The sequence below is a fragment of the Erpetoichthys calabaricus genome, chromosome 1, assembly GCF_900747795.2.
Source record: "Erpetoichthys calabaricus chromosome 1, fErpCal1.3, whole genome shotgun sequence".
In the NCBI taxonomy this organism is placed as follows: Eukaryota; Metazoa; Chordata; class Cladistia; order Polypteriformes; family Polypteridae; genus Erpetoichthys; species Erpetoichthys calabaricus.
This window is the reverse complement of record NC_041394.2, coordinates 268,170,554-268,198,021: the sequence shown is the minus strand read 5'-3', so window position 1 is coordinate 268,198,021 and position 27,468 is coordinate 268,170,554. Positions and strand designations below refer to the sequence as shown.

The window sequence follows — 27,468 nt, the reverse complement described above, 5'->3', positions numbered from 1 at the left end:
TGGGATTTCCCTGGAAAGGTCTGCAGGAGACTTAGAAAGAGAGTTAGTGTACCCCGCTGCCCTCTGGGCAGATGTGTTACCCGTGTGTGACAACGTGAAAATTATCTGTAATGCGAAAATGCGTCTCATTAATGTTGTGATGAGATATGTAAGTGTCTTGCCAGTAATTGGAGCAGCTCAGTATTCAAACAGTGTGAGCCCCAGAATTCTGTCACCTCCTCCAGTACTGTTGACACTTAGACATTGGGCTGTGACTCACCTTTTCACATTGGGCTTGTATGCAGCTTTCTGAACTTGAACTTTTGAGTGCTTTTGCCACACTATGCCACTCTATCAATTTCCTTTTGTTGCTTATACCACTGCTTATGCCACCAAATAGTATGTTTTCCTTGCCTCTCTTTTACTGAGCAGGACCTCCATTTCGTATTTGCTGAAATTCTTCTTTTTTCACGTGCTTTTGACATTGTCTTTTAACAAAACACTGAACAGAAGTGGCTATTTATATTAATTTGCATATGCAAATCGGTGAAATTTTGGGAGGCGTCAGGGTGGGGCCATGGGTGTGTGTATGTGCATTAAAGTTCATGCTGATTGGGATTTATAAATGGAAAATGCATAGAACTTTGAAAACGCACATTTTTATGCATCTGAATTTTTTTTGTGTGTACACACATTTCTAGTTTTGTCCATAATCCATTTTTATTGTGAATTCTACGCAAGGCATTATACATGAGGCCCCAGGTCTTCCTGACTGTCACATTAAGATCACTCTGTTGTGTATTCTTTAAATTGGTCCTGAAAGGAGGTGTACTAGGCCACAGACCACCAAGCACTATTAATTAGTATACAAATTCAAATCAAAAATACAGTACATTTGACACGCTTAGTAGCCACAGTGAAAAACAAAAACTCCACTCCAATGAATTCTATTAGGTTGACAAGGTGTTTTTTTTTGATGAGCGAATTGATTTGTTCAAAATTGAATTTGCAGCAAAATTGACTGTTTTGCTTTGCAAATGAATTAGTGAAATACAGTATGTTTCACTTCTAGCAAAATTCATGTCGTTCACAAGAAGAAGAAAGACATTTAGTTACTGCCTGAAAGCATTTTCATGCATTAATTTCACATGCTTCTGCTATGAATAAGAGGCATCCATAGACCTGATGTTACTGGTGTGGGACAACATACTGCATTACATGTGTTAAGCAGCCATAGAAAGGTATACAGGTAAACACCTAAGTGTAAATGAAGCTTTAAGATCCTTTTTTTTTAAACACTTTAAAACCTGAAAGAAACCTTCAGTAAGTTTACCATTTTGCAGAAATGAAATCACCAGTGAATCGAGTTTTAGTGTCAGTTTCACTAAACTTCTGCAAACTGAAACTTGCCTGCTTCAATCATGACTAGGGCTTTTAAGTGGGCTCAATGTGAATAACTGAGTGGATGGTGTACTTTTCCTGTAACAGAAGGCATTTTATTCTGAGTTAGTTCTTTTCTTATACTGGTGTTTGTTACAGGATAGGAGTGTCTCTCAGGGGTCACTTCAGTCTAGAAAGTCATTATCTCTGTCCTCGAGTGTGCAGGTCTGGCTTCTCTGTCTCCAAGCAGCACCATTTTCTTTAATTCACAACCCGACTGCAGATTCAATAAGTCATTGATAGCAGCCTTTAGTCCTGATTTGGGGTTACATTTGTATATACTCCATGTAACTTTGAAGGTCAGAGACATCCTACAAATCATCGGGGTTACTGATGTCCCAATGAGGTACTACATCTCAGCTCACTTTTACTCAAAGAATATGTACACATAGTGCAATTCAGGCTGCTTTCCTTTTGATGTCTCCTGAAAGTCTCCAGTTCCTCATTAGGCTAACCTACTGTCCTCTGCAATCTTAGCGGAAATCTTGTTAGCTTCTTCACAGTGTGACTTGAACTCTTATTTATATTGGTCCTTCAGGGAAATTTCCCATTCAGGCAGCACTCAGCAATTGAAGGACTGATGGCCGCCATTCACTGTTACAGGCTTGTAGTGCAGATTTCCAATAGCAATTGTGGGTTTCTGTCTTTTAATTTATTTTTACCACTAGGTGGAGCCTTTTTGCAACTTTTTCTCAGTTGAGCATCATCTTGCATATATACTGTAACATTAACATAAAATAACATTCACCATCCCATGTAATCAATTTCAGGGTCATTGGAGGCCAGAGCCTATCCTTGCAGCATTGTGTGTAAGAAAGAAGGCAGACTTGGACAGGAGTCATATCCAGTTCTGAATCCCCTTTTAACCTGACTTGCAATTTTTTGTGGACGTGTTAGGATAGCAGGAGTATCCAAATAAAAACCCACACTGACCCAGGGAGCGAGTGATCGCTTCACAAAGACTATGATAAGGAATGGCATCTGAATTTGGGATGTTGGATCCATGTGGTTGAAGTGCTTACCACTAAGAGTGGCGTCTTGGCTAAAGAATTTAGGAGCCTTTGTTTTATAGTGTTTATCTTACCAGGTGTCTTCGTTGCAGAACATTTTGTTTGTGTGCTGGCTCCTGCAGATCATTCCTGTTTGTCCGAGTAGTAAATCTCAATTCTCTATGTCAGGGGTATCCAGCTCCAATCCTGGAGGGATGCAGTGACTATAGGTTTTCCTTCCTACACCATTCTTAGACAATGACCAATTTCTGCTCTTAGTTGACTTCTTTTCAATTTGTTTTAATTGATTTGTTTTTTTAACACTCAGTACTCTGAATCAGGTGTCACTCCCAATTGGCAACCACATAGTTCTGGGCCATCCTTTTACTCCTTGTAAGGCTGGCAGCCATCACCTTAAATTGTCCCATGTCTTTACTTGAGGCTAGAGCACAGCACACTAATGCAGGGCATCTGTAAAATTGCAAGAAGCTTTTTTGTTCCAGGAATTCTGTATAATTTTTGCTTGATTTCAGTATGAGAATTTAGCTTGTTCTCCTTTATTTTACATTTGTTTGCTACTTCTCTCATTATATTCTTGCTTAACCCTATGGCTTTCTTCAGAATTATCAACTCTGATCTGTGGACTCATTAGAATTGGCATGGCATGTATAGCACTAAGCTGCATTTATACAGCTAAATATCTACAGTGTATCCATTTCCATTCTTATGTTGCTTGCAAGATTAATGCACAGATGAAGAGGCATTTTCGTCAAGATATCACAAGGCCCTAATCCTGTGCTCTATGAATGTGCCTTTTTGGGAATAGAAGGTTTTATCATTTCAGAGATAGTAAATAACCCAGAGGCTCTTCAAATAAAGACGTACACCAAGTTTCAGCACCAAGGCTGGCAGATTAAATAAATCATCAAAAGTGTATTCTTCCTGCTCTGTTTAAGCGAGAGAGAGAGAACGCGTGCAGCAGAGCTAGAGGAGATGTAGCACAATGTAATATTGATTACAATTTCAGGAGAAAATTGAATTCACAAAATTGTCAAGGCTTTTTTGAGCCCATGTCATAATGACATGGCAGAGAAAAGAGAGAAGCTTGGATCTCTTAGGAACTACTACAGAGAGATATGTGTCATCTTTTGTGTTGCAATGAATATTATTTATTTATTAAAAAATTTTTCCAATGCCTTATGTGATCTTTCAGCATTTTCACTCTTTGATAGAGACATGAGATGATGTGCTGACCCTTGGACAGCTTTGTTCAGCCTACTCTTTATGAAAGAATGGACAGTTTCAAATCTATTTGAAAGTTTTGCAATATTACATTTTACAACTAATTCCCTAATACATCCGGTGTGGTGTTACTTGGTACTATCTTGTCAAATCACTTAACCATTGATGTAAACTACTCAGTTTTAGAAGTTGCACAGGAACTACAACTTAAAAAAGCAAACATAATGAATGATATGGGATTAATTCATTGTGAAAGGTGTATAGATGAGTGAGTAATTCATATAAAAAGTGCACAAAACATATATCTTTTTTCACAAGGATGCAAAATACATGAAGGCTGAGGATGAATTAGTTATGTTACTCCTGACTAAATGCTGCTGGTAGCATTTCATCTATTTGTGATTGTGTTTTGGAAATGTAATGATTGACTTAGGTGTCAATTGTGATCATTCTTTTTTTACTGATACCTTTATTGGACTAAGCACTTTTCTGGGTTTTTTTTTGTACTAGGGGCTAATATTAACATCAGTTTTAGTGCTGCCTCAGTATACAGTGGATTTGAATAATTGTCTGTCAACAAAACAAAGCAAAGTTACTAATTACTTTTACTCAGTCAAAAGTACCATCATGTTCTCTTCTTATCATATTCTGAAAAACAGCAAATGGGTTGTAAAAAAATGCACTTCGTTCGGCTCAACCATGACTTGGCACTATTGGTTAATTTGCAGGTTTTTTTGTTTGTTTTTCTGTTTTTATTTCCTCTTTGTTTTTTTTAATAACTTCAAAAATTGCTTAACACTAATTGTTGATTGGTATCGAAAACTGAATGATGATATGCAGGTGGACAAAAGTTTTGCTTTTTTCAAAAACGCAAGGCTATGCAGTAATAAAAAATGCAGTCTGATCAGATTATCTCAGATTTATTATCATAAGTGACACGGCTCCAAACTGGCAAAATGATTGCAAATGTGGCGTGATATTTTTCCCTGTTTATAATTGTGCTTGTTTGACCAAGTTCCCTTTTCCTCTAATTATATCGATTCACAAAGGGGGAAAGCCTCCTGCTCTTCAAATGCTGATCTGAGGGTCACCAAGGAACTTAGAAAGGTTACAATGGGTCCCAGAGCAAAAAACTATGAGAAATACTGCTCCAAGATAAACAGTGTAATCAGGAGAATCAATGACGTTGTTATCCTAAAGTGGCTAAGGAAAAAAACGCAGCAGTTGCTATCATTGATGACATGCCACTTTTATCGAGGCTCTTATTTAAAGTTTATGAGCGCTGATGAAATCTTCATAAGCAGGGCACTGGCTGATGGGACATGTAGTCGGCACATCGGCATTTACACAAGGTTGCAGATAAGCTGGATGGGTTAATATATATTAAATACCTTTCTTACTGGATCAGTTGCAATAAACTGACTATGTTCACAGGCAAAATGCCTGGCAAGTACTTGCTAAGTGTGCCTTCTTCAGATTCATCCAGCTTTCATCCCTCCACTTTTCTTCTGCAGACAGCCTTCATTTGCATAAATTGACTTGCCCCATTTCTCTGTGATATCACTGTTAGTGATGATGAAAAAACAATGGACGTAGTGGGTAAGAATGTCCCAGTCACAAGAGCATTATTAGTGACAAATAAAAATGCGTCAGCATCACCAAATAATTTTAATCATCCGTCAAGGCAAGGCATTTCTGAGATTTTTGTGGTATTTAGTTTTCTGTTGTGTGTTTTTTTTTACTCGTAAATATTGATATATCAAAATGTTCTTTCTTACTGGATACCTACTGCCCCAGATGTATCATTCTGCCAAATTTCAGCTTTTTAGTTAAACAAGAAATAGTATTTTTGTTGATGAATGGGTGAGTGAGTGAGGGAGTCGGTTGGTCAGCTTTGCATTATATATACTGTACATACATAGAGAGAGACAGAAAGATGTAATTAATCATTTTCTGTACTCTGTTCAGTTTAGTCATGTGTGGGCACTGATACTTATTATGCAGCTCACTATCTGGATACTTAATATTTGCACTATTTCTTGTTTTTCTTTTGAGATTATGAATGCCATTGTGTCCTGTGCATCATTTGTATTTTGATATTTTTGACATCACATGTGCCACAAGTCTGTTTGCATAGATTTGCATAATTTTACATTGAAAATTACTTAATATTTTAGTTTTGAATTACTTTCTTTTATTTTGTGACATAATCATGGCAAGATTTGGTTATCATGTTGTTTGTGGACACTGTCATTTTGTTTATGGTAAGAAAGCCTAATTCTTATTAAAAAAATAAATAATTCAATAAAAGAAAGACTTTCATGAAATTAAACTGCAAATGTTTAAAACAATATAGGGACTAAATTTTTGTTAAGATTCTGATTTCTATTTTTTGTTTTGTCTTTTGCATTTTGATTATTCTGACTCTTGATAGCAATCCTTCCTTGTTTGACAATTCTATTAAGATTGTACCTTTAAAGTAGCTTGGGTTTCTATTGTTCAGGATGTAAATGTTAAGAACATAAATTCATCAGAGCCTGATATGTATGTTCACACATGACCTCGTGGCCACTATGCTACAAAGTAAAAAAGGAACTACACCAGGCTTACAAGTGCTTTGTTGGTTTCTCTTTCATGAAGACAAAAAAATTGAAAGAAAGAGCTTCTGTAAAAAGCCAAATTACCCCCAAATAAAGTTCTATCTATCTATCTATCTATGGAAAGAGTGGCATCTTGGCTAAAGAATTTAGGAGCCTTTGTTTTATAGTGTTTATCTTACCAGGTGTCTTTGCTGCAGTACATTTTGTTTTTGTTGGCTCCTGCAGATCATTCCTGTTTGTCCGAGTAGTAAATCTCAATTCTCTATGTCAGGGGTATCCAGCTCCAATCCTGGAGGGATGCAGGGACTATAGGTTTTCCTTCCTACACCATTCTTAGCCTATGACCAATTTATGCTCTTAGTTGACTTCTTTTCAATTTGTTTTAATTGATTTGTTTTTTTAACACTCAGTACTCTGAATCAGGTGTCACTCCCAATTGGCAACCACTCTGGTTCTGGGCCATCCTTTTACTCCTTGTAAGGCTGGCAGCCATCACCTTAAAGTGTCCCATGTCTTTACTTGAGGCTAGAGCACAGTTCTTCCCTCCTCTGTGTTAGAGTGTCCATGAAGATCACTTACATTTAGCCTTTATGTTTAACCTTCTGGTGATCCAGTCCAATTCCCGGTTGATTCCTTGGTGTCCTATCCAGGCAGTGATCCATCCCAACTCACAGATGGCTCCGTCATTTCCAGTTTGGGCAATTGTCCATCACAACTCCCAAATGGATGAAAACCACTTTAGTGCCTCTCTACCACCTGATGTTCTTGACAACATTAACATTCATTGTTGGGCTTGTGACTTGACGTTATTGCTGCGGGTGATATCTACTCAAGGGTTATTTATAATGGAAGCACACATTATCGGCTGTGCAAAGTTTTGGATTAATTAGAAAACAAACTAAATCCTTCACAGTTTATTGTAGTGAGTTGAATAATCTTCTAATTATATTTTGGATCTTCTTTTTCAGTGTTTATTTAGACTTATATTTGTTTTGGTATAGTCGCTCTTCATATTAGGACTCTCCAGCAATCTGGCCTTTGCTTTTACACCTGAGCATTCTTAGCACAGCCATTTAAGGTAAATTGTGTTCACATCTTGTTTTGGTTTTCTTACAAACTGGTCACTATAGTAGTCAAGCTTAAGAAACGTTTGTTTAAGGCTGAGGTAATTAGTACATCAAGAGGGTCTATAGTTTGGGATAAACCCAAAAGACATGTTCACTTAATACATGCCACTGGTCAGAGACATACCATTTTTTTAAAGCCTGTAAGCATTCGTTATAGATTCATCAGGAGTCTTAAGGCTTTTATGAACCTTAAGATAACTGATGAGGCATCATATATTCATGACCCTCTAAAGCCTCAGAAGAATTTAATTTCAGAAAAGGATGAGGGTTTAATGCTCTCATGATGAGAGGGAGAAAAAGCGGCAAAAGCAAAGTGAAAAAAAAGACAGGGTGATGAAAAATCTTTAAAGGAGCAGACAGAGCTGCCGTCAGGGAACAGACTTAGGTTTCAATATTGGGAGGTCAAAATCTAAAAACATTAAGAAAATTTTCAGACAAAAGAAGTGGAGTAAGAGGGTGTAAAATTGTCAAATAGCCTTTCCCCAACTAATCCCTTATCAAAGAACATTTTTAGAGAGATTTTTTCTAAAACGTACATGTCTGTATTACCATGCCACCCTACTAACAACGCAATGACATCACATTTAGTAGCATCAGTCTCATGTGAACTGCAGTGGACACCATTGTTATAATCAACATGAGCAAACCATAAAATAGTTGGCATTTGGTATTTGGTACAATGTACTAATCCTCAAGGGGGGGGAAAATAACATCTCAAAATAGTGATGTCCACAGAACAAAAGTAAAACAAAGTAGCCATAATAGCATCATTGTAATTGCAGTCAAATTTTATAACCATAAAAACTATGCACACAAAATTAACAAAATCAGTCTGGCCTGAATCTACATATCTCCTAAAGTAAGATTCATTACAGAAGGGATATCACATTTTCAGTTTCAAACTAATGACAAAAGAACTCTTTCAATAAGGCAAGAACATCCTCGCACTTTAATCATAGAGATTTGTTGCGCATTGGGGCCAGTGGCTCTGCTTCTCTTTTCTAAATGTCAGACTTCACACTTTTCCCATTCTGCAGTTATGCAGTTGGATTTGCAAAATTGTTTGGAATTAATTCAAAGCACTGAACAGATTGCAGGCAGATTATCTGGTCATGCTCCAGGTTGCCAACACCCTCAACTAAGATATTATTACCTTTCTCAACATGAAGTTCAAGAGGCAGTAAGACATTTCACTCCTTGACAACAATGACGGATTTTAAAGAACTTGTCTACTGTACATCATATTTGTAAGGTTACCTCAGGCAATTGTTTATGAAGCTGCTAATATGATTAGGCATTCACTCAGGTTTTAGGTGGACATGATTTTATGAACAAAAAAATAAAGAAAGAGCAGCAGCCATAACTATACATTAATTTTCAACTTTTAAACATACTATATTAAACTCCTATCATAGAACTGCAGTTACATTGGTAATGCACATATAAAGCCGTTTATAATGTTTTTACTTTTGTATAATTTAACTTTAAAATTTTTCTTTTTAAAGCATGCACATACATCCAATAATATCCTCATGTTGCACTCCAAACAAAGTATTCATTCATAACAAAGCTATGTTTTCATTCTGATTTTTTACAATAATGCCCTCTTTAAATCCAAAAGTCATTTGGGACTTTTTACATTTTTTTAATCTCATCATTATTGACTTAACTGATGACTGTTGAAATAATTGACAAAAATAAATAGAATCATTTAGTGACTGTTATGCTTAACTTAACAAATGACAATTTTTTAAAACAACAATGAAAAAAAATCCTAAGACATAAAACCTATCCCATTACCACTTTAAAACTTGTATTAATTTGCTTTGTCTTTATTTTCATTTATTTAACCAAATTTATAATTGCAAAGCCCCATGTAAGATTGCAACCTTGTCGAGGTTTGACAGCTTCTGACTTGGATGTCAGAGTAGAACCACTTGAGCATGTAGCGAGGATGCTTCTGGAGGCCTCCCTTAGGTGGCGTCCAAAGCATCACCCATTGAGAGAAGACTGAGGAGCAGATCCAGGAAATGCTGAAGAGACTAAATCTCTTGAGAGAACTTGGAGTGCTTAGAAGAAGCTGGAGGAATTTGCTAAGGATAGGTTTGCTGGGTTGTTCAGCTCAGCATGCTACCACTGCAACCCTCACCAAGATAAACAGAATGAAAATAATGATCATTACATTAATTACAATTACATTCTGTGTGTGCAGTACTTACAACAAAGTACTACACATGCAGGTTAAGTGGATTGGCGATGCTAAATTCGCCCTAGTGTGTGCGTAGGTATGTATTAAATCTGTGATGGACTGGCACCATGTCTAGGGATTGTTCCTACCTTGCCTGCTATGCTTTGTGAGTAAGGTTCTAGCTTCCCCATGGTCTTGCTCAGGACAAGACCAGATTAAAACCCCCACAGTTCCCAGGATGACTTAATGAATATAGCTATTTAGCAGGGAGTTGATTATACTTTTAAATATTTCAGCATTTGGACACCCTGCCGTTTAATGCACATGAAGACTCTATTCCAGTGGAGATACCACTGGAGAAGAGGCTTTGGGAAGTGGGGTGGGGGTTGTCCCTTGAACGATTTTGACACACTGACACCCAGTCATTTCATGGAGCCAAGTAGTGGTGATTTAGGTGTACATGACCACCTTAAGTGAGAGAATTGTGAGTGGTGAAAAGGATCCTTGCCTTCATGGGCTCCTGGGCATGAATCCAGAGTGCCCAGATGGTAGATCTGCCCATGGTTTAGGATAAGTGGGCTTGGAAGATGAATTGGTGGATGATATTTGAAAATGAGTGGAAATTAGTGCACCTTTAATAATCTCACTACTGTCCCACACAGATAAATTGTCATTAATACTGTATATTATTCAGCACTGTACCATAATATGAAAATATGCTCAGCTTAAGAAATCTTAACAGAATGAAGAAGCTTTTCTATAAAGATCCTGTAATATTCAGCCTGTGGTTACTATATACTATTTACTACATACTAAAATTGTGGTTTGTTTATCATGTGCCAATGCTCAATAGACATTAGCTAACTGGTCCGCTTTTGCACAGTCAAAAGTGTCCAATGGACTGAAACTGTGAGATTGTCAAACCAACAAATTGTATAAATAGATTCTTGCCATGATATGTGAGCAAGCTGTGCTCCCAGATGTTGTAATGTAAATTCAAATCCTTACACTGATGAATTTAGCAAATTTTCCATCTGTGCATATCTAATTTAAAGATGAATGGTTTTGGAGCAATGTTCCCCTGCATGGTGCTAAATTTATGACTTAGGAGCTCTTGCTCTGAAGTGATCTTTGAGCCATATTTGTATATTTGACAAACGCTTACTGAGAAAGCCAAGAGATATAATGTTAATGATAGCACTCCTGTCTCAAATGTCCAAATTTATTATTTGCTTGCACAATGTCTATGTGAAGTTTGCATGTTCTGCTAGAGTCCATGTGAGTTTTTCTCCAGGTAGTCTGGTTGCCCACTTACCTTCCACATAATTTAATTTTATTAAAATAGCTATATTTTACTTACTATGACCTTGCAATAGAAAAATCTATTTGGAAAATGAGCAAGTCAATGAATATTTTCTTTTTGTAGATATATTTATAATGCTTACTAAAGATATTTTAACTGCTTTTGTCCAAACTGAATACTTACAGTTAAATTTCAAAAGAAAACCTTCTGCTTTAGTACAGGTTTAGATTTTAGTTCAGCACATCCAATTCTGCCTTATAATAATAGTGTGACAAGGTTTGAAGTAAAACTAATGCCATTTTTATCAAGTTGTGTTAGTGCAGTAAACAAGCCTTATAGAAATGGACATGATGACCTTGAATACATATCTCCAAGCTTTTCATTGAATGTAATACTACAAAGCAGCGTTCAAACCATTCAAAGACAATCTTGCTGACAGAAGAAGCACAATGCTGCAGAAAGGACAAGGATTCGGTACTGCAAGGCCACACTAGTATTTGTTCAAAAGAGGAGAAAAGCAATTCAGGTGAAAATAAGGTACAATCAAATTAACTCTCTAATAATCTCAGAAGTGCGCATCTGTAGGTGCCTTCTTAAACTTACATCCATTTTCCCTCATTCATAGCCTGTTTTTACTTTAGATATCTCCATTGCAGGAAATGCATTTGAATATTTATTATTATTATTATTATTATTTATTAAAGTCCCCATGTGCTTTCAGCCATTTTCTTCTGTTCTTCCAATCCACCAAGGTATGGTATTCATTCGTTAACTGTGATTTGCCTGTTTTTTGCTCCTGGACACAACATTCTGCATTAAAGTATCGGAATATCTGGTAAATACAGTTAGTGCCAGGGCCACATAAACACACTAGACATTTGATTACTACAAGTGCATCTTAATTAAAAGAATCAAGATTGATGTGCAATGTTGGACGTACTGTATATTTAGTCATTGGCCCAGTTCCACAAATTAATGTGCCTCTTTCTTCACATTTGATACACTATCAATGAATGTGTTTTTGTAAGAGTCTTTCCATTAACTGAGAGAGTAGCTTTCATTTTTAATTAGTCCTTTCCTTTTCTTTAAAGTATGTTGAGTGTTGCTGAGTCACGGTAAGCATGCATTATCTCACCCCTTTGAGCACTTCAGACACATAATGTATATTTGCTTGAATATGTTGTCTATAGAATGCCATTAAGGGCTATTTGCAGTATTGGTCTTTAATACACTGCTCTGTTTTGTTGCCTCTGGATTTGGCTTTCTTTCCTGAAAATGTCAAAGACGAGAAGCCTTCCAATGAGCTCTTTGTTTCAGCTTCGGAGCACACCAATGCAAAATGGAAAACAGGAAAACTGAGCACTGTTTTAAGAATGACATGAAAACCTAATGTACTTTAGAAAAGGTTTTATGTGTCTTTCAATGGCATGTAAAACCTTTTAGTAGCTCATACTTTTATGCTTTTAATGGTCTGTTGGTTTCCTGTTTTGATGTTTGCTTTGTATCTGTTGAAATAATACTGCCTAAAGATAATGTGTTTTTTTGATTTTCTGTGCTCACGTGTAGGTCCGTTAATATTGTGTTTTTCGTAAACATTGGTATTTTCATTGATGCTCATGCATATTTTGCCATTTACATTATTACTGTCTGCTGCCAGACCATAACATTAACAACATATGTATACATTTCCAGGAAGTTTATCTTCTTGACACCTGATGGTCATCCATCCTTGTCTCATCCAGGGTACCATGGAGCACAGCGCACTAACTTTCAAGTCCATAATTACAATCCATGACTGTGCCAGTCACATAGAGATCTGTCAGTGGGGTTGTTCAGTTTACAAGGGTTTGTGGGTCATGTGCACACACACACCTACCCTGTCAAGACTCATTGTAATGAAATAGTCATTCATGCATACTGAAGTGCCTACTGGCTGCAGATGAGCAGAAGAAGTTAAACTGCCACTAAGGAGATGGTTTTAGAAGTTATTGGGGGTCATTTATTTGTCCTTACCACGTTGGTTGAATGGTTGGTGCATGTTGCACATGAGGGTTTGATTTTAAAAAGCCATTAAAAGTTCGAGAAAATGAAAGTGTACTTTATGGTATAATTTGTGGTGTAAAGTGAAATAGTTTGTCCTAGCCATTGTTTTTAACCTCTTTGTTTTTATAAGCCACTCAGATTTTTAAACAGCTGCTGAATATAAGTAAGTTTATTCCTGAACATCAGATTTAAAGATGTTAGGTAGTTTTAATAATCTGAAGGAGAAACTAATGTAATAAAAAATAGGAGGCAGTTTTCGTCTCGTTAGATGCAGCATTGGCGCATTATGGGAGCAGGCATCCCTCTAAACATTTCTTGATGAAATGAGTAATTTCCCCGAAACACATTCTGTATAGAAAGAGGCATTACTTTCAAAATGTTCAACGTAGCTGATAAATACATATTCATTTTCAATGCTAGCCCAAAAACATGTAATCTGCAGAACCACACAAATCAAAACTAGCTGAAATGAATGAGAAAATGGTCCATATAATAAAAGTTCTACATTCATGTGACACTTAAATGTCAAAAAGCCCTTCGGCAATGACTAACAACTCAACCCACAGAGAAGCTTAAATTATGGAAAATAAGTATAACCTATATGGCACCTCATAATTATATATTTAATATACTGTACATATAGCTATAATGCAGTATAACATTTACATTTATTTATGTGCTAATGGTAAATATTTTTTTTTACCAGAGAGCCATGTTACAAAGAGCCCTATAATGATCTGTGACATTTTTCCACCCCGCTTGTAAGACCACGAAAATTAGGGTAGAAAAATTCAGGTAGATCTGATTGCCGCTCTGGAAGGATTCTATCCCCTAAATGGGTCACCAGGGCAAGAATTAATAATTCTATATGCATTATTTTTCTCTATGTTATATTACTCAAAAGTCATCTGCTTTCTGTTCTATGGATATTCTTAAATATAGATTAACTAAGTCAAGATGCTGTTTTTTAGGATATGCTCTGTCAGTTTCTTTGTTTCATTATTTAATAATAATATAAAAAAGCTTAAATATTAATTTCTTTAATTTCAGCCACTATCGTGTTGAACGAATTAAACTGGACAGCAGCACTGGATGAAGTTTTTAAAAAAAAACAGAGAAGAAGATCCTACCTTGTTTTGGCAAGTGTTTGGCAGTGCGACGGGTCTAGCACGGTATTACCCCAGGTTAGTACCAAATTACATTAACAATACTGCATACTGGAACAAGTGCTGGATATATGTAGCCCAATTAAATTATCTAGGAAAGCAATTGTCAATTGTATGTCCAAATATGTTTAGAAGTGAATAAAACAGATATGTTAAATTGCTTTGGTAAAAGTTGGTATGGCTGACATTAGATTACTATTTTAATGAATGTGTGTGCTACTGAATTAAAAAAAAGAACGGACAATAAAAAAAAGACATCAAGATGTAAGAATGAGTACAGTATATTGGAATTACCAAAAAATGTATTGTATTGTAGCAAGTACAGCAGTTCAGGCTATCATTTCATACCTCAGTGAAAAATGACATCACCTGTCTCGTTCACATTTCGCTGCTAAATGAGGGCATGATGTTTCAGCAGTGCACAATGATTTAATACCTTGTGACCGTGTACTTTAATATCCCACTCTCAACTTCCACTATTACGATTGTCATGCATTCCTTCTTTTGGATATGCTCATGACTGTTTTGTTTTTTCCATTCTTTGCTTGCAGTAGACTTTTTTCTTTTTTTGCATGCAGTACGGGCAGTTTGCAAGTGGGTGCTGCACAGCTGAAAGGCAGATGTCTTTGTTCCCGACTTGACACTGCTTTAGTCATCTCACATTGTTGTTGCTCATGGAGGCCTCTTTGTATACATGCTGAAGCTGCACATGAACGTCATTCGTTAGGAATACCCCATGGAGAAGTAATTTGTGTATGTTGGCTAAACAACAACAAAATAAATAAATAAATTGGACTATGAATTAATGACTTCAGTTTTCATTTAGGTATGAGGTTATCGGTGGAACTATTAGCTCCTGTAACACTCATGTTAGAATTCTCAGGCATGTTTTTGTATTATAATATTATTGTTATATTTGGTACTACTCTTATACCTAATATTTTTAAAAGTAATGTGTTACGTGTTTGTTATTTCTCTATTTTTACTGCTTGTTTCCTGCGCCACTCACTCTGGTTTGCATGGGCATGAATGACCATTGATTTTTTTCAGAGTCCTGTTTTGCAGGATAGTTGTGGATTGTGGGTGGAGTTGGCTAGAATGGGCATCAGTGGGGTAGGCAGTATTATTGCCTATGTTTTTCGCTTGAAATAATTTTTATGACAGTTGTATGGAATTTTATTGAGTTTAACTGAAAAATTAAAAACCACAACAGACCCAAAAGTTTAAGTGTATCTGAAACTGACATTTGTATTTTCTTTATTTTAGGTTTTCTTTTCTCCCTATCCAATCTTATCAAAACGTTGTCATTTTTTCTAGCTTACTATATATGTTTAGCTTCCTTTACTGATTAATAGTTTTATTTGTAGTCTGGTCAGAGCTCTGAGTCATGCAGCAAGCATTGTGTGGATCTTTTGTAATCCACAAGGCCAGCAATTCATTCACCATTTATACTCCTTGTGACCTTGACCAACACTCCTGACCCACCATAACTCCAAATATAAAATGTGTAAAAATGAAATTAAACCAAAGTTTTGATTTGTGTGAAGCTTTAGATGTAAGTTTCAGATAAGTGCATGTAATAATATGAAGAGTGTTATGTGAAAAGAATTGGGGTTAATTAAATTGTCACACTTTATTGAACTTCAATGCTGATGTAAGATTTCATAAGTAGACTTCATATGAGTGTCTGTGCTTTCAAAGAAACAGATTGTAGCCAAATTTTTTTTTATTTAAAAGTTGGACTACTATTAATATTGGATGTTTATTTCATCTTAATTTTTGCTCCCAAGTTTATGGAGCAACCCAGTAACTAAGCATGCAAAGATGAAAGACTGAGTCATATTCTGTGTTCTTTCCTCTAAAAATCATTGTAATTCATTTACTAGCTGTAGAATCTAAAATAAATGTGTGTATGTAGCATCTGGACGACTACTGTGAGTTTATATTTAAATGTTAACTTATGTAGCAGTGTCTATTGACTTGTAGGTTCTTCATTCCTTATTCAAATTCCTTTCCTCTATATCTTTTTTCAATAAAATTATTTGTTGCTGTATTACTTTGACAAATAAAAAGTAGATATTATTTTCATGTTCTTTACTGATTTTTAAACCACTTCATCATTCATTTTTGCCAATAGGCTCAAGGACTATTGTGGCTTCAAAACCAAATGCTGCTTAAAAAGGAAAGTCTAGCTATAGAACAAAATTGCCTATGTACATGACAAATCCAGTAATGAAAGTTCACAACTAATTGTAATCTGAAATGATAGTGTTAAGGAAATACTTACACTTTACTGGCCATAGTTCAGAGCATATTTTTTAGAAGAATTTAAACAATACAATACAATACAAAACAGTTTATTTTTGTATAGCCCAAAATCACACAAGAAGTGCCGCAATGGGCTTTAACAGGCCCTGCCTCTAGACAGCCCCCCAGCCTTGACTCTCTAAGAAGACAAGGAAAAACTCCCAAAAAAACCCTTTTAGGGAAAAAATGGAAGAAACCTTGGGAAAGACAGTTCAAAAAGAGACCCCTTTCCAGGTAGGTTGGGCGTGCAGTGGGTGTCAAAAGAAGGGGGTCAATACAATACAATATACAGAACAGAACAAATCCTCAATACAGTATAAAAATAAAAATTTTACAAGTACGGAGCAGAATTTAACAGTAGATGATATCACATAATATGATTTGGATTTGTTTAGAGTCCTGGAGACCAGAGCTATCAAGCTGCCTCCCCCATTTGGTCATTCCACAGCTGAAACAGCGCTGGGCCAGCCAATACGATGAAAGGACCCCTCTACCCCATGATTCCTGCGATCCTCCATCAGGGATGACTTTACCTTAGGCAGGCAAAACAACTTGGCAGCTGGGCCGTGGCACCAAGTGCCACATTTGAGTACCGAGAAGAGAAACAGAATAGGTGGGTTAGTGACAAATTATAATTATCATGTTACTTATGTTTTAGTGCTAATGTCTAACAACAGAGATGCAGTCTGTACAGTTAATCAGCATCTCTAGTCAGGATATGCTAAACTGAAGTAGTGAGTCTTCAGCCGAGATTTAAAAGCTGAGGACCGAAAGGGCATTTTTTATAGTAGCAGGCAGACCATTCCACAGTTTAGAGGCCCCTGCAACTAAAAGCTCGACCTCCCACTGTTATTTTATTAATCCTTGGAATCATAAGCAGACCGGCATCTTAAGATCTTAATGTGTGCTCTGGTTTTTAAGTCATGATAAGTTCAGACAAGTAAGCCGGACCTTGGCCATTTAATGCTTTACATGTTAAAAGGAGGATTTTGAAATCTGTCCTAAACTTAACCGGGAGCCAGTGTAAGGATTTAAGAACTGGAGTTATGTGTTCATATTTTCTTGTTCTTATAATAATTCTTGCAGCAGCAATTTGGATTAACTGGAGGCTGTATAAAGAAACAGTTTGAACATCCAGTGAACACCGCATTGCAAGTAGTCAATCCTACTAGAAATAAATGTATGAATAATTTCTCAAAATCCAGTTTATTTAGAAAGCGCCTTAATTTCCCAACATTTTTAAGAAGGAAGAAACATGATTTGGACAACTTTGTAATATGCGCTTTAAATGACATGCTAGTGTCAAAGATAACTCCTATATTGTGGGCTGAAAGTAAAATTAATGGTGATTCCAACTGAGTTAAATGATGACAAAATATGTTGTGATCAGTGTCATTCCCTCCAACAATTAACATCTCTGTTTTATCTGTGTTTAAAAGACAAGTAGTTCTCATCCATCACTCCTTTAATTCACTAACACAACTAATTAAAGACAACATCGGAGAAACTTCATTTGATTTAAATGAAAGGTATAACTGGGTGTCATCTGCTACGAGTGAAAATTAACATTATGTTTCCTAATGATAGATCCCAGTGGAAGCATGTAAAAGTGAAAACAGTAAAGGTCCCAGTACTGAGGCCCTGCGGGACACCATATTGAACTTCTGTGCATAATGATGGAGTACTGTTAGCACATTTTCTGTACATATTGGAATCGATTTGATAAATAAGAACTAAACCAAACGAGCATGGTGACCTGTAAGCCCAGCATCATTTCTAGCCTGTGCAGTAAAATAGAAATGGTCAGTGGTGTCAAATGCTGCACTTAAGTCTAACAACATAATTACAGTGGAGTTTCCTTCATCAGAGGATATCAGAATGTCGTTTACAACCCGTGTTATTGCCATTTCTGTACTATGACCAGTGCGGAAACCAGACTGGAATTTCTCAAATAAATTGTAATGCGTAAGGTGTGACTGAAGCTGATTGGTGACTACTTTTTGTAGTATTTTAGAGAGAAACGGTAGATTTGAAATAGGCCCTATAATTATTTAGTATGTGTGGGTCTAGGTCTGACTTTTTAAGTAATGGTTTAATGACTGACACTTTTAGTGTATCAGGTACTGTGCCCATGCAATAATGAACCTACTGATAATGTTTAGAATAGGCGCTGCAAGAACATCCATTGCACTTTTTACTAGTTTTGTAAAAAAGTGGATCTAGGGAACAAGTAGTGGGTTTCATTTTAGAAATTAAAGTTAAGAGTTCCTGCTCAGTTACAGGATTAAAATTACTAAAGTGCTGAATGCAATGTGAGGCAGTGTCTGCTAAACTAGTATGCGGTTTGTACTGTGATGCTGAAATCTGGGATCTTATATTTTTAATTTTCTCATTGAAGAAGTTCATAAAGTGTGTACTGCTAATATCTGTTGGTGTTTTGCATTGTAGATCTGAATTCCCATTTGTTAATTTAGGAACTGTTCTAAACAGTACTTGAGGATTTTTATTATTGCTATCTATTATTGTAGAATAGTATTCTGAGCAAGCTTTAAAGAGAGCTTTTTTATATTTTTTTACACTCTCTATCCATGCAATTTGAAAGACATGTAGCTTTGTTGTTCTCCATCTGCGCTCCAGTTTTTGACACTCTAATTTAAGAGCTCGAGTTTTTTCATTAAACCAGGGAGAGTTTCTATGTGCTTTGTTCACTTTTGTTTTAAGGGGAGCCACTGCGTCCAGAGCATCTGTCAAGGTCACATTATAATGTGATGTTAGCTAAACTAAATTGTTTTCCATGTTTACATTTGATGTTAACTGATCTTAATGGTTTTCCACAATTACACTTGACTTACTCAAAGTATCTATAAATTTTGAAGCAGAATTACAATCTAGATGTCGTACTGTCTTTGTTTTAATCTGTGAGTACGTTGGCAAGGGCAGGACTAAATCAAATGTAATTAAGTAGTGATCGGAAATAACTTCATTTAATGGAGTAAGTTAAATTAACTTTGTAAGTTATAATTAAATCTAATGTGTAGTTATGATTATGAGTTGGACCTTTGACAATCTGACTTTCATTTAACAAATAAGTAAAGCATTTGCTTAAAGTGTCAGTTTCCACATCAATGTGTACATTAAAATCCCTCATCAGTACTATGTGATCATAATTTATAGCCAAATCAGATAAAAGGTTGCTAAATTCAGTCATGAACAATGAATATGGCCCTGGTGGTCTGTAGACTAGCACTATAATTGTGTTGGAATCTGTTTTAATATTTAAAATGAATGCCTCAAAGGATGTAAAGTCGCCTAAATTTTTAGACGTGATTTGCATTTTGTTACAATGAATTATTCCAAGGCCTCCTCCTCGAGCAGAATCTCTAGACTTATGAAGGAACGAGTATCCATCTGGTGACGCCTCAGCTAGGTGAACAGTGTCACATTTACTAAGCCAGGTTTCAGTGAGAAGACACAGATCAGATTTTGTACTTAATATAATATCATTTACCAAAACAGCTTTACTGCCAAGAGAGCGAATGTTCAATAAGCAGCATTTAAAACTGCATGCTTCTCTCTGAACTGGTGATATATTTTTTGTTTTAATTTGAAGTAAATTTTCATTACAGATGCCCCTGGTGGAGGGTCTGGTTTTATCCCTTGGTCTAATTATACACCTTATTTTTTGGTTATCAAGTAATTTAAGGTTTGCATCAAGACTAAATTTACTGGAAGCCCCACAATAGGGATTATGGGTAACAGCTTCAGGATAGTAATTCGTAATTTATGTATCTTTTGTATTTCTAAAGTGGGCTACACTTCCCTTCACATTTGCAATTTCTGTTTTTAAGATGAAATTGAGTGTCATGCTTTCTTGCATTATTTCCAATTTAGTATTTTATGTTTCTTGGTAATAAGACATCCAACACACTGCCTCTTATAGCCTCTGTTTATTGTGTCACCAGTAAGTGGGCATTCATGTATATTCAGTCTAATTTGTGCTTAAAAATAAAACTTCTGTGCACCAAATCTCTGGTTTCTCATTTCTCCTTCGACATTGCTTACCTAGCTTTTGGTTTAGTTTTTCCAAAGACAAAGCTGCTTTGACATCATTATTTTGCCTGATCACTGCTCAGATCTTTTTTAATAGTTCTTTATCGTGGTTCTCTGTTTTGTATTAAATCTATGCACAAACATCCACAACCTCTTTGTGACACCCTGTTTTTCTGTATAAACTTAGTCAGAACAACTCATAGTCAAAGCCAAAAGTGAAACCAATCAGAATGTCAAAAATGGAACCACAAACCAGAATTCGAAGACCAAAAAACAGAATCTAGAATCTAAACTCAACTCAGATAATATGTAAAGGTTTCTAATGCACCTGTTTAGGTTTTAAGCCCTCAGTCTCAAATACTGAGGAAGTGCTCATTGTGATCTTTATACCCATGAACCTATGATGTGACCACCACTTGTTTTATTCTGGATAGATTTTGGTGTGACACTATCCTAAAACATTAGATATGTGTATTCAAATGCACAGATTCCTTGTAATTTAGACCATCTGTTGTTCATTTATCCTTGCACTCACCTAGCCTGGAAACACAATGCACTTGCAACTGGGCCTCCGGACCGACTTCATCCAGGACTGACTACTACTGTGCTTCACTTCTTCTATTAGAGGACCTCTTCTCTTTTCTCTATATTCTAGGCTGCACGGTAGAGCATCAAGGCAAGCAAGGGGCTCAGACAATTAACTTTTATGTAGTTATTATACTTTTTTAACATTCTTAAATATTGTAAGTAGTGCAAAAAAGCAAAAGCAAATAACATATAGCTCTACTACAATATTAACATCACATTCCCTTACACTGCTCACTATTGAGTTGTTTCCCTAGAAATGTGACGACAACTGCTCCACAAATTGGAGGCACCTGTGAATTTCACTTGTGAATTTCCCCTTGGGGATTAATAATAAAGTATCTATCACCTGCAACAAACAAAATGGCATGACAGAAAAGACAATAAAATAATTCAGCTTTTTCAATTCATCTTAACATGGAAACAAATGTTATTTTTGAATCCTTGATCCTAAAATTCATCAGGAAGCTACAGTATATACTTTGTCTACATAAGTTGAAGAGAACCCTGCAAAAAATGAATGAAAACCACAGGTCATAACAGCTGCTATATGACTTTTTATTGGAAAACATCTTAAAACAATAATAATAATTACTGCTGTTTTTCCAGTCTGACACCAATGCTCTTAAATCCAGACACAGCCTCACCACCAGGCTCAGAGAGAGTGGACATGTGCAAGGATGTAATGACCAGGGGCCTCATGTATAACACCTTGTGTAGAATTCACACTAAAACATTGAATACGGACAAAACTAGAAATGTGTATATGCAAAAAAAATAAATCCGATGCATTAAACTGTGCATAAGCAAAGTTCTACGGACTTTTCCTTTATAAATCCCAATCAATGTGAATTTTAACACACATGCATGTGCCTGCAGCTCCACCCCAACTCCTCCCAAAATTTTGCATATTTGAATATGTACTGTAAAAAAATATAAATAGCCCCTTTCATTCAGTGTTTTGTTAAAAGACAATGGCAAAAGCACATGTAAAAAAGAATTTCATAACTGTTCAGTGAAGTGGAGGCATGTAAAAATTTATTATTTGGTGGCTAAAGGAGGGGTGCAAGCAGATCTTCACCAAGATGATTTTAAAATAATAAAACTGGGCATTTGTCATCATCATAGCTATGGTAACCTCAAAGAAAACTGAATCATGGAAAATGTTTGACCACCAAGAACTCTGACAGTTGTATGAAAATCTCACTAAATGTGGACATGTAGTTGACTGTTATGTTGTGTGTTTACAAGTAATAAAAGGATATCAAGTCTCATAGTATGGATAAGATTAATATGTTCTTTGAAAATACAATCCATCCCCTATCTTTACCTGCTGTACTATGTTACAGAATCATGAAGAGCAGGACAAGTGTGCAAAGCATGGAATAAGCCCTTAATAGGATTGTAGTGAATTACATGGTTTACTTGAACACAGCATGACAATTTAGAATTACCAAGTAGTCTTATAAACACATATTTGGTATGTAAGATGAAACCACCACTGATAATCTTCTTAAGTCAAGAAGTGTGACTTAAATGTGGCTAAGGCATTAACCCACAATGCTTCTGGTTCAGCTCCTGCTTCTGACTTACACTATGAGTGCATCCAAATCCTGTAATCTGTCTATTTTCCAGCTGTAAATGAAAAATGAAAAGAACTGTCCAATGAATCTTTGCTTATAAAGCACCTTGAAATGGTCACTATAGAAAAGGTGTTTTTTTTTAATGAAATGATCTCTGTTTAAGATTTGTTTTCAGAAAGTTCATCTAAAGATAAAATCAGAGTGGGCTAATGAAATTCCAGTTATATTAACAAAGAATGCTTTCTATAATTGTACCATATTTCTTGTAACATAAAACTGCTCCATAAATGTAGATATTTAAAGACTGTCACTCATGTAAGAGACTGAATTTAAAACATTTCATGGTTTTGTGACCATTTGGAAATGCCTTTTAAATGTTCCTTTTTCCTTCACTGTGATCTACAATATTGGCAGAAAAGCAACTTTGTTAAAAGGGTCAGGACATTGATCGCAAGCTGTCAAGTTGTTTTATGCTTCTAGTCCAGTAAGTTCTTATTATAAAACATACAACAACGAAACAAAAATAGCACAAGCCTTATGTCAAGATAAGATAAAAATGAATGTCCCTTTATACTCCGTATGCTCTTTCTTTCTTTCTTTCTTTCTTCTTTCTTTCTTTCTTCTTCTTTCTTTCTTTCTTCTTCTTTCTTTCTTTCTTTCTTTCTTTTTTTCTTTCTTTCTTTCTTTCTTTCTTTCTTTCTATATGGGTGACAGGGTCAGGAGGCTTACAAGAAAAGTTTTCAGATACATGTCTTTGCCTCCTAAATGTTTTTATTCTTATTTTGGCAGAAATGAAGTAGCAAGGAATCATACACAAAGAAAACAAACCAATTATATCTGCGTCTTTCCCTAATTCCCAGTTTCAATAAAATAATTAAAGGCACCTAATGTATCAGTGGACTTATAAAGCATTTATAAATGTTCTACTTATCTAGCCACCTTTATTTATATTGTGCTGTAAAATGATTTGTGCACCATCCTTTGAGTTCTGCGAGGTTTGGTATAGTACCAGCCTGGTAATCATCTATGTCAAGGACAGATTAAGACACCCACAGTCCCCTTGGGCAGTATAACTCGTTAACAATGTGCTTATCATACTTTTAACAATGCAGCATACGTACCATCACTTTAAGAGGGGGTCCCCCCTTAATAATATTGACTCACGGAAACTCTATCATTCCATCAAGTGGGGGGCCCCCATCATTATTTGAGCATGAGAATACTCCCTCGTTACTTAGGGCTGGGGGGTAGGGTCTTGGTAAAAAAAGCCCCTTGCCATCAGGGGACCCTGGGCATTCACCTAGATTGCCTTGATGGCACATCCGCCTCTGATCTATCTTTAAGGTTATACTGCTTCCCATTAATTTTCCTTTTCCTTTCACTTCCCAGAAACTCATTAGATAGGTTAACAGATTTATTATTGATTATGAAATTATGTTTGAGTATATCCTATGGCAGACTTAACTCATGCAAAAGCATAATTTATGTGCAGATGTTTGAAAACTTAGGTTAAAAATCTAGCCTGATTTAGTCCAGCTGCTCGCATTAAAACTCAGAGTAATATGTACAGTACTTACCATCAGAGTGAGGCCTACAGGTTCTAGACCAGGAGTGTCAAACTCAGTTCCTCATGGGCCATAGTGGCCGCTGGTTTTCATTCCAGCTACTTTCTCCATTAGGATTCCAATTATTGATGTTAATGCTCCATTAATGGAGGCAGTTTGATTTTAATTGACTTGCCATTTTAATTGCTTCATTTAAACAATTCCATGCAAAACAACAGATGACCATTTGTGATCCCATTTTCACGTATGTTGATACAATATCTGTCTCAATAAAAAAGTGAAGGTCTGTGAAATATTAATCTGCAAAGGTCTGCAAAGCATTTGGCTGGTGATCTCATAAACAAATCACTTTCGTAAATTCCTGGTGTGGCAGAATGAGAACAGTAGCAAGCCATATAATTAAACAAAGGGTTTCATTCACAGTCAGATGTGAAAATGGTGGCCTTCTAGGAGATCATTGAGTTGGATGGTCATGTAATGGCTTGCTTTGGGTCTTTTAATTGTTTGACTGCCATTTAAGAAAAAAAAAATAAGTTAAGTTAATTATACTTACTGCAAAAAAGTCTACCAAATAAGAAGGTGGCTTGAACAAAAAACCTGCAGCCACTGCATCTCTTCAGGATCTGAGTTTCTGGAGCCTCCTCATGTCATGATCAAAAGAAAAGTGTAAAAACCTTTAGAAATAAGCTCTTGGTGTTCATTAATTTAAAAAGGATTACAAAGCTTATTCTGATAACATTCAGAACCTTATTGTCTAAATGAATAAAATTAAGAAAAAGATGATATGAAGCTGCCTACCTCCATTCGAGGTGCTGATTCCCATACTGTGTTTAAAAAGTGTTTGAAGACTGTTGTTCTGTGAATATCTTTGTAATTGGTAATGGTTTTAATGCTAGATTCTTAATAGCTAGGAAAAGAGTAACTGGTCTTGTGTTGATCTGTTTAGTTTAGAGATTTTTACTTGTGACATCCAATTTCGTAAACTTGTCCTGAAACTCTTGTTTCTAAACAGTCCAAAGGATTAAATGAACTCTGTTATGTTGGATTGTTGTGTAACTTGCTCTTAGTAAAAGTGTTTGGTTATTAAAGAAATGTAAATGAAAGATGTTTAACTTTTGAAATGGCCTTATCAAAGTCCAAACTTAAACCCTGTGCATATATTGTGGCAGGTCATGAAATGATAAGACCATTCCAAAAATTATTGCATAACTTTCTTAACTAAGACATGAGTATCAAAAAGGTGTGTTACTTGTTCATGGGGTCTCTTTAATCTAGTATTAGGTTCTGATTGAAAGTCTGATAACATGCACTTTAAACCAGAGGCATGTATTAATGAGTAAAGTGACACATTTTTGTGATACTATATATAATTAATGTAAGATTACTATGAGTACAAAATAAAACCATGGTTAGCAGTTTTCTTAGTTAATCATGAATAACTCTGTTTAAGCAAAGCACTAGGACAAGGCTAAGTAGCTCTTTTCTGACATGTACATGTACTCTATATACTTTTAAAATTACTTTTAAGTCTGTATTAAATTTTCAATTTCAAAAATGTTTATTTCTATATATTTCATAGAAAGAAAGATCAGACTTGTTCAAAATATATAAAATATTAAGTAAAATCTTCTGCTTAATCAAAATGCAACAAGAATCGATTTATAACGAAATTGAAAGCATTTTGCAGCCTGCCTTAAAACTTTATTAATGCAGATAAAATCCCATATCAACCAGTCAATCAATCATCGTTAAAACGGGATTGAATTCCATATAGACAGGATTCATCAGATTGAAGCCATCTAGTTATACAGTATTCCAAGTAATTCAACACCCCGTATGAACCTGAGCTCTCCTGGTATTCCTTTGATGCTGCTCCCTCAGTTTTATCGTTAGCAAATGAGTGACAGGCTGATTTCTTCAGGGTCATTTTTATGCAAGATTGCTTATCAGATTTGCAGACAGAGGGATACACTCGAGCTGCCATCTCCAGTCCTTCTGAAAATTGCAATTGAATAAATTAATTACACTATAGATTTGAATGGGTCTCTGTCGGTTTTTGCCCTTTTTTACATTCTAACACTCATTTCAAGTAAAGTAATAAATGGTCAGTGCTGCCACAACAGAAGGTTTTACTAGAGACCCATTGAACACTTTCTGGAATTTAATATTCAATAAAAGAAGGTTCCTGTCTTTTAGAAAATAGCTGATGACACACTGGCCATTTTCAGATGGCATCTATACATGACTCCACTTTTGATGGCATTAAAACTTTAAATGTAGTTTATACTGCACAGTTCTCAGAAATCAAAGAGCAAAAGAGATTAGTGAAAGATATACAACATATGCATGTTCTGATTTTTGGAGGCATTTTTCATTGTGTTAAAATGGAGTTGAAGTTATCAGGTTTACTTGCTTGTAATAGTACACGTGATAAGCTAATATTCAACCTTAATAACACATCTAAACATACGTTTTATTCATTATTCCATTTCATGGCTCAGTAGAGCTTTAGCTCATCCTGGCAACATCAGGTGCAAGACTGGGAAACAGTTAATACACTTAAACATCCAGCAGAGTTATGGCATGTAAATAAGGGAGGCATGGGTGTAGTTGGGTTACCTGGTTGTCAGTATCTAATGCTTGGGCTATCAGCATTTAATTTGTCGGGAACTCTGGTCCTTCACAGCTCCAGAAATATGGTTTTGATTTATGGACTAGTCATTGTCACTGGAAGTGTGCATGGTTCCCCTGTTCTCCAAGTAATATAATTTCATTTCACATCCTAAAACAATACTGCTTAAATTGACAGGTGGCTTTAAATTAAACCCGTATAAGAGATTTTGAAAGCGTTCATGATTGTGCCCAGTGTTTGACTTGCATTATATTCAGCTGCTACCTACCTTATATATAATCCTGTTGGGAAACACCCAGACACAACCAAACCACACATTCATGGGTTCAAAGAGAATTATTTTTATTTAAACAAAATGCATTTCACAGTCACAATTTCTTTTCTTTTTGACCTCCAATTTCCACCAAGAAAGCCTTGTCCAATTCTGACCCTTGGATGAGGCAGAATGGCTACTTTTCAACCCGAAATCTGGAGTACTTCTGGTGTAATAGGATTGCCACCTGGAACACTTTCCAGTGGATCCTTTCTGTAACAGGGTAACCTGCTTCTGGTACCCAGGAACAACTGGGCTACCCATGCAACCTTACTGTGGGTGTCCAAATTGGAGCCACACAAGAGGGATACTGCCACCCTGTGTGCTGGGGGGAACACATATCCCCAGCGGACAGT

General features: G+C 35.9%; 1 protein-coding gene across 1 annotated transcript in view; it reads left to right on the top strand.

Moving 5' to 3' along the window:
* Positions 1-27,468, top strand: part of LOC114661741 (voltage-dependent calcium channel subunit alpha-2/delta-1) — a 754,616-nt gene that overhangs the window by 469,576 nt on the left and 257,572 nt on the right. Inside the window, 2 exon segments of the mRNA XM_051920004.1 lie at positions 13,962-14,014; positions 14,016-14,092. Coding sequence (XP_051775964.1) covers positions 13,962-14,014; positions 14,016-14,092 — 130 coding nt within the window.